Genomic DNA, 12698 nt, shown 5'->3' with positions numbered 1-12698 from the left:
CAGCAGCTGGGAATGGCAAGAAAACAGTCTCCCCTGGAGCCTGCAGTCCTGCCAACACCTTGATTTCAGCCAATTTAGACCTGTATAAGACTTCTGATCTATGGAACTGGAAAATAATAAATCTGTGTTGTTTTCAGATACTACATTTGCGGGAATTTGTTACAGCAGCAATAGAATACTAATAGGCCGCAAGAAAGAGGGATCAGCTTTGTGAATGCAGCTCTATGCAAAAAGTGTTGTTTAGCTACTTTCTGCCACACTGAGCACCAGAATCTTAAATAGTCACAGACACCTGGCTCAAGTCTCTATTGGAAACACCCAAGAGGCTGCACCCAGTGGGCCTTCTTGAGATACTGAGTCAGACTGCTAGAACAAGAACAATTCTCTACAGTAACAGGAGCATAACTATTCACAAGGAACCAAACGATTATACAGAAGATATTCCGATATCTTGGTCTAGCTCCGTTGAGAATTCTCATCCAGTGTGGCTGAGGAAATAATTATTCCCAATTTTGCACCCTTCTCGCTGTGGCCAATATGTCTTTCCTGTTCACACTGTAAGCTTACTCTCCCCTCCCGCCTTGAGTGCATTCTTTGTTTTTGCATTTACTCATTCACATCAGGAAGAGTCTCTATTAACTGGTTTCTTCAGAGACTTGACTTCAATACACATTACTCCTGGCTGGTAGATGACATTTCTTGTTAACGAGAATGGTGGGTAGATAACAAAGTTTTCTTTTTCTCCACTGAATTGTGTTCTCAGGACCACCGTGAGCCTTGTCTAACAACTGGAGGGGATTCACCTATGAAACCCTTCATAGGTGAAAGGAGTTACTTTCAGCTTGGAGTCTGAGCTGAAAATAGACTTCCCTATTTAGTGTCCTAGCATAAAATGGATCTTTCCTCATGTAGGGCCACCATGCTTTCTATGTAACCCAATTAAACATCCCCTGGCATCAGTAGTTCATGGGCATTACTGATTTTCCATCTCATTCCCAATGTCTATGTGTGCTACATAAACAACAGCGAAACAAAGATGGAATTTGGAATATACGGTACAAATGGCATAAAGATATTGAAGATGTTGCCTACAGGGCTCAGAAAGAAGCAGTAGTTTTCATTTTAAGACAGGAATGAGACTGAGTATTTTGCCCATAGTGGAGTTAGATTTGGAACTTCACAGGTAGGAGAAGACAGTTACACAAGTGCAAACTGCTGCATAACATAATGGGGCCACCTAAATTTTGGGACATCTCTTGCTGTTGTCCTGCCTGTGTGCCCCTCATGAAGAAAGATATACCCAGAAACTCAACCTCAGAGTAGTTGCTTAAAGCCCTGATGAGTGCCCTTGTCATTAGGACACCTAATCGTTAGGTCTCCCACCCTAAACAGGTGTCCCTCACTGATTTAATTGACTGCACCTAATTCTACAACTTTACTTTTCTCCTAGGTGCATTTCATCCTGTTTGAATTTATCCTATCATGGTCTTTTAAAATGTATCCTGTCATGCAGATAATCAGAATTAATGCTGATTTTTTAGGTGTCATGACACTATGTTTGTATTTTTTAACTGAAATTTTGTTGAGGTAATTCTAGATTTATATGCAGTTATAAGAAATAATACAGAAAGCCCAGTTTCCCCAATGGTATTTCGCAAAACAATAGTATAGTATCACAACCAGGATATTGATATCATTGATACAATCCACCTGTCTTATTCAGATTTCCCCAGCTTTACGTGCACTCGTTCGAGTGTGCGTGTGTGTGTGTAATAGGTTTTTGTATTTATCACCACAGTCGAGATACTGAACAGTTCCAGTATCACAATGATACTCCTGTTGCCTTTTTAGAACTTCCCCCTACTGTGCCTTTCCCCACTGTTCCTAACCCCTGGCAACCATTAATCTGTTCTCCATTTCTAAAATTTTGCCATTTCAAAATGTTATAAAAATAGAATCATACAGTATGTAACTTTTGGGGGGTTGGGTTTTTTCACTTGGCATAATTTCCTAGAGATTCATCCAGATTGTTTTATGTAGTGATAGTTTGTTCCTTTTTATTGGATATGCCATAATTTGTTTAACCATTCACCTGTGGGCATCTGGGCTGATTCCAGTTTGTTTATAGACATTGTTGTGCAGATCTTGTGTGACATAAATTTTTACTACTTTGGGATAAATGCCCAAGAGTGCAATTGGTGGGTTTTATAGTAATTATAAGTTTAGTTTCACAAGAAACTGCTGAACTATCTTCCAGAGTGGCTGTACCACTTTATATTCCCACCAGAGATGTATGAGTGACTTTCCCTGCATCCTCACCAGGGTCTGGTATTGTTACTTTAAAAATTTTTAGTCATTCTGATGGCTGTGTGGTGCTATCTCACGGAAGTTTTAATTTGCATTTCCCTAATAGCTAATGATGTTGAACATCTTTTCATGTGCTCATTTGACATCTGTATGTGCTTTTTGGTGAAATGACTCTTCATGTCTTTTGCCCATTTTCTAATTGAATTGTTTGCTTTTCTACTGTAGGGTTTTGAGTATTCTTTGTATATATATTCTAGATATGAATCCTTTGTGCAATATATAGTTTGCAAATACTTTCTCCCAGTCTGTATCTTGTATTTTCATCCTCTTAACAGGGTCTTTTGCAGAGCAAGATATTTTAAGTTTGATGATGCCCATTTATAAATGTTTCCTTTTATGGATCTTGCTTTTGGTGTCAAGTCTAAGAAATCTTTGTCTAGGTCTGAAGATTTTCTCCTATGTTTTTTCCTAAAAGTTTAGAGTTTCATATTTTGCATTAAGTCTATGGTCCACTTTGAGTTAATTTTTGCATAAGGTGTGAGATTTAGGTTGAGGTTTTTTATTTGCCTGCAAATATCCAATTGCTCTAATATTATTTGTTGAAAAGGCTACCCTTCCTTCATTGAATTGCTTTTGTACCTTTGCCAAAAATCAGTTGAGCATATTTGTGTGGGTCTATTTCTGGGATGTCTATACTGTTTCATCAATCTATATGTCTATTTCTTTGTCAATACCACACAATCTTCATTACTGTAAGTCTTAAAATTGGGTAGATTGATTTCTCTCACTTTATTCTTTTTCAGAGTTGTTTCAGTTATTCTCATTCCTTTGCCTTTGCTTATAAATTTTAGAAAAAGCTGGTATATATCTACAAAAAACCTTGCTGGGATTTTGATAGGAATCACGTTAAACCTGTATATCAATTTGGGGAGAATTACCATTTTAACTATGTCAAATTGTTTGATTCATGAGCACAGTATGTCTCTCCATCTATTTATATTTTCTTTGAAATCTTTCACCAGCATTGTGGAGTTTTCCCCATGCAAATCCTAGATATGTTTCATTAGATTTACGCCTGAGTTTTTCTTTTGGGGGAGGGAATGATTGTAAATAATATTTTAAATTTCTGTGTATAAGTGTTCATTGCTAGTATTTAAAAGTACAACTAATTTTTAATGTTTATCTTGTATCCTATGAACTTGCTGAACTCGCTATTAGTTTTAGGAGGTTTTTTTTGTAGATTCTGTGGGATTTCCTACATAGCGTGCAAATAGGGGGAGATTAATTACTTCTTTTCCAATCTGTATTGCCTTTTACTTCCTTTGTTTGCCCTATTACAGCTGCTAGAACTTCTAGTACAATGTCGAGTAAAAGTGATGAGGGTGAGCACCCTTGCTTTGTTCTTGATTTTAGGGGGAAAGAATTCAGTCTTTCACCATTGAACAAAATGTTAACTGTAGGTTTTTTATAGATGGTCGTTATCAAATTGAGGTAACTCCCTAATGTTTTTGACTTGAAGAGAGGTTTTTTGTTGTTGTTGTTTTCTGTTTTTAAATCATGAATGGATGTTGAATTTTGTAAATGCTTTTTCAGTGTCAACTGATATGATTGTATGATTTTTCTTCTTTAGTTTGTTGATGCAGTGGATTACATTAATTGATTTTCAAATATTGAACCAGCCTTGCATACCTGGAATAAATTCCACTTGATCATGGTGCATAATCCTTTTATACATTGTTGAATTTGGATTGCTAGTATTTTGTTGAAGATTTTGGCATTTAAGTGCATGAGATATATTGATCTGTAGGCTTTTGTTTTTTTAAATACATACTACCTTTACCTGATTTTGGTATCAGGGTAATACTGGCCTCATAAATTTGTTGGAAAGTGCTTTTTCCTCTTCTATTTTTTTGAAGAGATTGTATAAAATTGGTGTTAATTTCTCTTTAACTATTTCATAGTATTCTCCAGTGTAACCATCTGGGCCAGGAGATTTCATTTTTGAGAGTTTTAGAATTATGAATTAGAGCTTTATATTTACATAGCTTTATAATCTTCACATATCTGACTAGGGAAATGTTTTGTCTACTTTACCAGAGGAAGGATGTCAGAGAGGACCACACTCCGCCTTCCCGTGTGACCTCACTGCAGCTGGCTCTTTTCCTTTTCATCCCTTGGGTGATTACAAGTTTAAAAGTGGGGAGGGCAGGAAGCCTCACTTGTGGGTACCCTAGGTGTTTCCTCACAGGGCAGGCCGTGGATGCTGAGAGTGAGATCAGGATGCACCACGAGGGTCCTACATTAGAGAAGAAGCGAGGGCACCAAGTGGGGTGTCCCTGGCAGCACCCATCCTCTCGTGGTTACAGCGCTGGGTAACGAACAGCAGGTGCCAATCTGGAGATTGAAAAGTCCCAGACGAGGGTCCCAGCCTCATACACACCATGCTGTCGATGTTATCACTGCAACTGTAACAGCAAAGGGAGGCAGCTGTTGGGCATTAAAAGAAGAGTGTGTGAAAGTCGGAGGGGAAGACCATAGCGGAAGATCCAGACTGCACCCTGGGTTACACACAAGGATGAGCCCTGGGGCTGCAAAGTCCTTATGAGGGCAGGTTCAGCTTCACAGGCCTCTTTGATTCTGTGTGCAAACTGTAGACCCACTGTGTGCACACTCTGAACACACAGCTGTGTGAGCAGGTGCTTGAATCCCGGCTGGCTCAGAGGGCTGCAGGCTGCCTGGGGCGGAGTCTCCGAGCTGGCTTAGTGCCTTTCTGCACTGGACTCCTTCCACGGCAGACCTGAGCCTGCACTTCCCAGATGGCAGCTGCGCCCTGTTTGGCCTTCTTGGGGACACAAACGAATTGCTTTGGTACCTGAGGATGGCAGTAGCAGGAGAGGGTGGTGGTGAGAAGCTGGCAGGAGCCGATATGGGTTTGCCATGTAAGGGTGGGCGGCTCAGGTTTACGCAACTTGCTTTAGGTCACATTGTAAGTGGCAGAGTCAAGGCCTGCATCTAGATCAACGTGACATAAGGGTTGTACATAATGTGCTTCAGTTTTCTCATTTGTACAACAGAGAAACTAATGGTCCTTACCTCCCAGTATGGTCATGAGGATTAAATGAGGTAATCATGTGACAACCTAGCACACAGCCTAGATAGAGCATAGTAAGTGCTCAATAATGTTAGCCATTATTATTATTAACATGCCATTCAATCACCAAAGGCAGAATTACAATGATGATAGCAAAATTTAGCATGAACATAAGTATGGTGACATTAGAGTTGTTTCTAGTTCCTAAGCATGTTTGGCTTTTCATTAGAAACTAACTTGAAGCTGTGGCATTTCCCCCGATACCAGCCCCCTGAGCTCACCTGTCAGCCTGTCTATCTGCCTTGGTCCCAGATGGAGTGGCTGTTCTGCCTGCCCCTCAGAACCTCTCTGTACAATCAACCAACATGAAGCATGTCTTGACATGGAGCCCAGTGATTGTGCCTGAAGAAATAATACACTATTCTGTCGAGTACCAAGGGTGAGTTTTGTTTTCTGTTTTCTCGGTGTTTGTTTTTTTTAGTTTTTCTCTTTTAGACATTAGTTGATTCCTCTCCAGGAATCACAACCTTCATTCCAGAGCTCAAGGAGGCTTTGTGAGCCCAGGGAGAGGTTATTTCCCATGATCTGCATCCTCTGTCTGCATGGGCACTGAGAGAGTTGAAGCAACAGGGAAATTGTCCCATGGATTTGACAGTGAACTCCCTGGGAACACAAACATGTATAAACACTTTTTGGTGGAGCTTCTTTCCAACAGTGAGTCAATTGTCTAATGCTGAAGAAAATTTTAAGAAGGAACAAGTTTGCCTCTGACTTGAGGTGGAGAAATCACTGGGGACTCAGATCCTTTGGTGGTGGGGGAGACCTCAGTTTTCCTGACTGTGTGCTTGCCCCTAGAAGCCAAAACAAATTGTGATCCTACAGGTCAGCTGGCCCTTCTCCAGGTGTCCAGGCCCTCGGAGCTGTCAAGGAGTGACAGGGACACAGAAGGTGCTCAATACATTTCATTAACAATTTATACAAACTGAACAGCTACATGTGCAGACATTCTCTTAGGCTCACGGGTGCAGTCGACAAAGCTTCTGGACAGAGGGAGCTTACATTTACAGGAGGAGACAGTAAAAAGGTAAAGAAATAAGTACACGAGGTCTGCACTGTCCAGTGTGGTAGCCACTAGACACAGACAGCTATTTAAATTTAAATTAATCAAAATTAATCAAAGTTAAATTAAATTAAAATGTCTGTTTCCCAGTCGTACGAGCCACATTTCAAGTTCTTAATAGCCACATGTGGCTAGTAGCTGCCATATAGAACAACAGGGATACAGAACATTTCCACCAGCATGGAAAGTTCTACCAGGCAGCATTGCTGTAGGTAAGTTCAGATAGAAATCAGCTCTAGGAGGAAGCTAAAAGGCTGATGCAACAGAGAGTTGATTCTGTGGCAGCTTTTTATCAGATGGTCGGGGAAGGTCTGTCCATCTCACATGTCCATATCACATGAGGATGTGATATTTAAGCCAATATCTGAAGGACAGGAGCAGGCAGCCAAAGGGAATGCAGGGGCAGAGCATTTGAGACACAGCGAACATGACAGCCTGTGGGAGGGAGGGCAAGGAGGCCTGTGTGGAGGGAGCATCATGTTTAGGGGTGTAGTGAGAAGGCCAGAGAGTCTTGTAGGCCATGGGAGAGAGTTTGGATTCCATTCTAGACTCTTTGGAAGCCACTAAGGAGACAAATGTCCTGCTCTGCTGAGTGATGAATGGTTTGAAGACTGGCAGGAACGGAAGCAGGAAAATCAGTCAGGAGACACACAGCAAGGCCAGGGATGACAGTGGCTGAGACTGGGGTGGTGAGCGTGCAGATGGAGAGACTGGGACAGAGTGGGGTTTGTGCTTGGGTCTCCCTTGTCTGGTGAGAAGGAGTAAGGAAGAAAGGATGGTCGGTGAGGGAGGAGAGGGGAGAAACGGGGGTATGGAGCAAATGCTTGCTTTCCTGACCCATAAAGAGTCAGTGGATGCGACAGGTACTTGAAACCAGCATTGAGCCTGGGTAGAAGGGGCTGGTGTGACGCTGTCCCCTCCTCTCTTTGGCCAGAGAGTACGAGAGCCTGTACATGAGCCACATCTGGATCCCCAGCAGCTGGTGCTCGCCCACCCAAGGGCCCGAGTGTGACATCACTGATGACATCACTGCCACTGTACCGTACAGCCTCCGGGTCAGGGCCACCCTGGGCTCACTCACCTCAGCCTGGAGCACCCTGAAGCACCCCTTTAATCGAAACTCAAGTAAGGCTTTTCTCTCCTCACTCCCCCACCCCCAGCAGCCTCCCCTTCAGGAACCATGCTCACTGAGACTGTCGGGATTCTTTTTAGCATCAAATTAGTCTTGCAAAGCCAGAGTACTGTGAACATCAACAGCCCTAACTGCTCCATTTTAAAAAGCCAGCTGCTTCCCACAGGCCCTCCCTCTTGTTTTGAAAGAGACTTTGGAAGTGAGTCCTGTCTCTGGAAGGAAAACTGGTCTGGAAGTGGGGAGCTGGGGCTGGGACGGCCTCTCCCTACCGTAGCAGTGCCTCATAAATCTTACACTGCCTCCCATCTGGGGCCTCGCTAACCTCATCTTTGTTGCTGTGTGAGCATCTTCTTCGTGCAATAGGGTCTATACATGATTAGGAACAGTCCTTTGAAAATAAGTAACTTTTCTATAGCAATAGAACCTGGAAAATAATTGAGGAAGAAGTAAGGGAAGAGGGCTTCCCTGGTGGCGCAGTGGTTGAGAGTCCGCCTGCCGACACAGGGGACACGGATTCGTGCCCTGGTCCGGGAAGATCCCACATGCCGCGGAGCGGCTGGGCCCGTGAGCCATGGCTGCTGAGCCTGCGCGTCTGGAGCCTGTGCTCCACAATGGGAGAGGCCACAACAGTGAGAGGCCCGTGTACTGCAAAAAAAAAAAAAAAAAAAAAAAAAAAGAAGTAAGGGAAGAATCCAGATTGGTGACCAAATACGGCAGAGTGCAAATAATGGCCAGTGTGTAGAAGGGTGTGTGTGGGGAACCGCAGGAGCAGGGTCTGGATGCCGGGGGCGAGGAAGCAGCTGGTCACATGGTGAAGGGCTTTGACATAAAGCTTGATCAAGTCGGTAGAGGAGGGTCACAGAAGAGGAGAGGGTCTAGGCCAGGTCTGTCTTACAGAACAATCACTCTGGCTGTGGTGTGAAAAGTGAACTGGAGTAGGACAAGCCTTCAGGGCAGGTGAACGGTGAGGACGGGGTTGTAACACTCCAGCTGAGCCAAGGTGGGTCCTGATCCCAGAAGTGGGGAAGGGATGGGAAGAAGAGGACAAATTCTAGAGACATTGCTGAGTTAGAAAGGACAGTGCTTGGGGACCAGTTACTGGGAGACAGAGTGGGTGGGGGGTGGATAATGATGGCGTCCATCTTCCAGATGGGGTTAGTGGGAGTGTCACACAAGGAAGAGAACCCAGGAGGAGCGACTGGTCTGAGGAATAAGAGCTGCTGCTGGCTTTGGGCTCTTTGAGATTGAGATTCCTGTAGGATATCATGCCACGGATGTCTGATTGGCAGTTGGAAATCAGGCCCTGGGGCTCAGACAGGTCAAGGTCAGACACACAACACAAAATTAATAGCTAGTGGCTTGAGAGCAGGTGAGATGTCCAGGGACAAGACATAAGGACAAAGAGAACCCAGGATAGGCTGCTGGGAAACCTTAGGTTTAAAAAGAGGGTAGAGGGAAAGGCACTAGTAGGTGCCGGGCGGGGAGAGGGTCATGGAGGGGAGAGCGGATGAGCTGCTGCTGGGCCTGAAGGAGGCCCCTAAAATGGGTCCTTGAGAAAGTGGCTTCATGGAGCCATGGTGATGGTGGACAGGCTGCCAGCTGGAGGGTTGAACGGAGGCGGAAGGGGCAGGGCAGGTGTGGATGATAACGTGACCAGTTGGGACATGCGGGAAAGGCAAGGGAAGGGCCTGCGGTGACCTGTTTTCTTGGTGTGGCAGGTGACCCTCTGCTGGGAGTGAGGACAAAGGAGGGTTTGGGGCAGCATCTACAGTAATGGAATGAGTCAGAGGTTACTGAGGAGTATATGAGATTGGGTAGACGTTAGGACGGTTAGAAGGTGAGGGAGTCCACGCTCGAAGGGGCTGAGGAAGGGGACTTTGAAGGGGAAGTTGCCCTCCAGAGTCAGGCGGGTGGGGTGAAATGCCAGCGCCGCCCCGTGAGTCCTCATCTGCAGGGAGGGCGACACTTTGCCTCGCTGGGTGGTTGTGGACAAGACGAAACGTGCAGGGCTCCGGGCGGCGCTGTCTCCTCACGGCACGCAGCCATTAGCAAATATTACTATGAATTCCCCACGGGTGCCCGGAGTTGAGAGCCAGAGAGCAGAGGAAGGAGGGGAGAGCTGGGGGCAGCAGTGGGGCCATTGGAATGGATACCAAGAGGAGTTCCGCTGCCGAATGTGGGCTCCTCTTCCCAGTCTCTTTCTCTAGGCGCTGGGAGGATACAGTGGCGGCAGTGGGATCCCATCGCAGGCCCTGGGGAAGCCTGAGGGGCGCTGGAGGGTAGTGCAGCTTTGCCTCTGCCTGCCATGCCTGGGCAGCACCCAGCACCACCTCCCTTTGGCTCCTGGAAGCATGGGCTCCAGCCAAGGTCATGGCTGGTGGCTGGCAGCTGTTGGAAAGGAAGGCACAGGGCATTTGGAGATTGAGGGAGTGCCTACAAAGCTATGGGGGCGGGTGTGTGCAGTAGCACCTTGTGCTTGAGAAGGCCAATATAAACAGGAAAAGGGCCACTGCAGGAGGAGCTGAGGAAGGGAGTCTCTGTACCTGCCCCAGAAGCTGCTCCTGTGTGGTCCCTGTGCAGATGAAGTTAGCTGCAGAGTTGGGATGGATTCGAGACTCTCAAGGGCATTACATCTGTTCTTTGGCCTTTGAAAAAGGCCACGCTGACTTCTCCCCAGACATATGAAAAATCTTATTTTAAGGCTCTCTTGAAAAGGATCTCCTACCCTTAAAGGGAAGCCTGTTGACAGCAGAGGTTCTTCACCTCAATTATATGAATTCATGTCACAGGGGAGCTTTAGAACCACTTATCTCCAGGGCCCAAGCCTAGAATCTGATTTAAACGATCTATGTGCATCCTGTTCATTGGGAGTTAAAAAACACCCCACAGCAGAGTCTAGAAACGTGGAAAGACATGGACTCAAATTCTGCCATTAATTGTGTGATTCTGGGAAAGTCACTCAACCTCTCTGAGGCTGTTACATTATCTGTATGATAGGAACAGTATTTACCTTCTTACGCTTGCTGGATGGATTAAATGAGATAAGTTTGTAGAGTACATAGGACAGAAGTTCCTGTCCCAACTTTGTCAAAAAATTCTCTGAACTGAAATGACATTAGGTCATTTTGCCTAATTCTATTCTCAACATAGATGGAGATCAGGGGATCCAATTCTAATCATGCTTGACTTAAAACCGGAGGAGTCAAACATCTCTCTCCCTACTGGAGGTGTTTCAGACGCAGTTCTAGTGGTGCCGTATGCTCATATGAAGCCTCTGAACTGGGTATGTTTTGTACAGTTGGTCCCTGACTTTCCAAGTCCTCATGTTCCTTTTCCAGGCAGCTCTTCATATGCCAGGAAATACTTTGTTCTCTGAAAACTCCCTGCAGGAACTGCCTTTCTTTTGAGTGTCCACTGACCCCAGTGCAGAAGGATGTAGCCCAGAACACACTCTGCTAAACTTGCCAAGTCAAGGCCAGCAATTGCGGTGGCCCCTCTGGTCCTGCAGCGCCTGGATCTGAGAGGCAAGTCTGGATCCATCATCAGTAACCAGGGACTAAAGACTGTCTGTGCGGGCCCTCTGTTCTTGGTCTCCTGATAGGAAAGTATCCATGGGGGCTGCTGGCCTCTCTGTTTGGGATCCAGTAATATGAAAGATGGTGCTTGTGCTTATGCTGTAAATTTCTAGAGCTGATTATTGGAATTTGTAAAACGCTCTGAGTTTCCAACATCTTCCATTAAGGATATGAGATTGAAGAATGCTTGGACTGAGAATAGAGAGGCCAACCCATCCATAGGCTGCTGATTTCCTGATGTTTGAGAGTTAGCAGCAGCCGATATATATAACTGATCTATGTGAATTGTAATAAGTTGTTGTCATTTGTTTTTTTCATTTGCTCATCATTCAGAAAGTGTCTACTGAGCACCTGCTGAGTACAGAAGAGGATCAGTGTACACACCTCTGCACACTGCGAAGCCATATCCAAACCCCTCCCCTCCCATGAGCCTGACATGTTTCTACTGATGGCTTGGTCATGGTCTCCCTGGACAAAACTCAGTCCTGTCTGGGGCTGGCTTTGATTCTCTCCTTGTCTTGCCAACAGCCATCCTCACCCCACCTGGGATGGAGATCACCAAGGATGGCTTCCACCTGGTTATTAAGCTGGAAGACCTGGGGCCACAGTTTGAGTTCTTCGTGGCCTACTGGAAGAGAGAGCCTGGTGCCAAGGTGAGACTTCCACCCTTGGCCTTTGAGTTAGACTTCGGAGAAGCAGTCACAGACCTCTGAGAGCTGGATGAGGAAAGCCAGTCCCTGCAGTGCTTGCTGTCTGGGGTGGCCTGAGGATGAGCGGGCCTGGGTGAAGTGTGGGAAAGGAGAGATGGGCGTAGGTTGACAATCCCAGCAGCCTCTTCCTCAAAGGACTGCCTTGGTCCAACCCAGACCGTGGCTGGGAGCTGTCTCAGGCCACGTTTGCTAAAGTATGAGGGCTGCCTCCTTGCCCTAAACTCTGCCATAGTTGGATCCATGATACCTTTTCAATGCATTTCTTCTCCCTAATCAGCATGTCTTCTCAGCCATTCTCCCTGCTGTTTACAGGCGGCAGACCAGGGTGTTCCAGATCAACTGGATGATTTCAAAAGCATATGAGGCTGGCACAAGGCTCTCGAGGGTGTGTATCTGGGCAGGGTGAAGAAGTCGGGGCAGAGAGTCAGGAGCTGGCTGATAAACAACCCTAATTCTGAGCCAGTGGGCCACCTGGAATGCCTAGATGGGGCGCTGCCCTACCCTGTGGGATGGGTGCTGCGGGCTAGGCTGGGTGGGACGCCAGCTCTCCCAGAGGGAGTGGCCAAGCATCCTGCAGCCACAGCAGCAGAAAGGATGGAGCTTGGGCAGACCTGTGGAGGCCCTGTCCAAGCTGAAATGGTGACAAGGCCCACTTGAGTCAGCGCAAGGAAAAACAGGCTCTGTCACAGGGATTAATATGGTGCTATAAGGGGCTCTCATAGACTCCATGATCAGAGCAGGCCCAGAGCCAGGCTGCAGCACA

At 45.9% G+C, this 12698-nt stretch overlaps 1 protein-coding gene across 1 annotated transcript in view; it reads left to right on the top strand.

Moving 5' to 3' along the window:
• Window positions 1–12698, top strand: part of IL20RB (interleukin 20 receptor subunit beta) — a gene marked incomplete at its 5' end in the record, with an annotated part of 31580 nt that overhangs the window by 6867 nt on the left and 12015 nt on the right. Inside the window, 3 exon segments of the mRNA XM_081234856.1 lie at window positions 5711–5837; window positions 7453–7643; window positions 11754–11878. Of these exon segments, the coding sequence (XP_081090982.1) occupies window positions 5711–5837; window positions 7453–7643; window positions 11754–11878 (443 nt within the window).

Source organism: Mesoplodon bidens, assembly GCF_964165515.1.
Source record: "Mesoplodon bidens genome assembly, chromosome: 5".
Taxonomy (NCBI): Eukaryota; Metazoa; Chordata; class Mammalia; order Artiodactyla; family Ziphiidae; genus Mesoplodon; species Mesoplodon bidens.
This window is presented reverse-complemented; position numbering and strand designations above follow the sequence as displayed.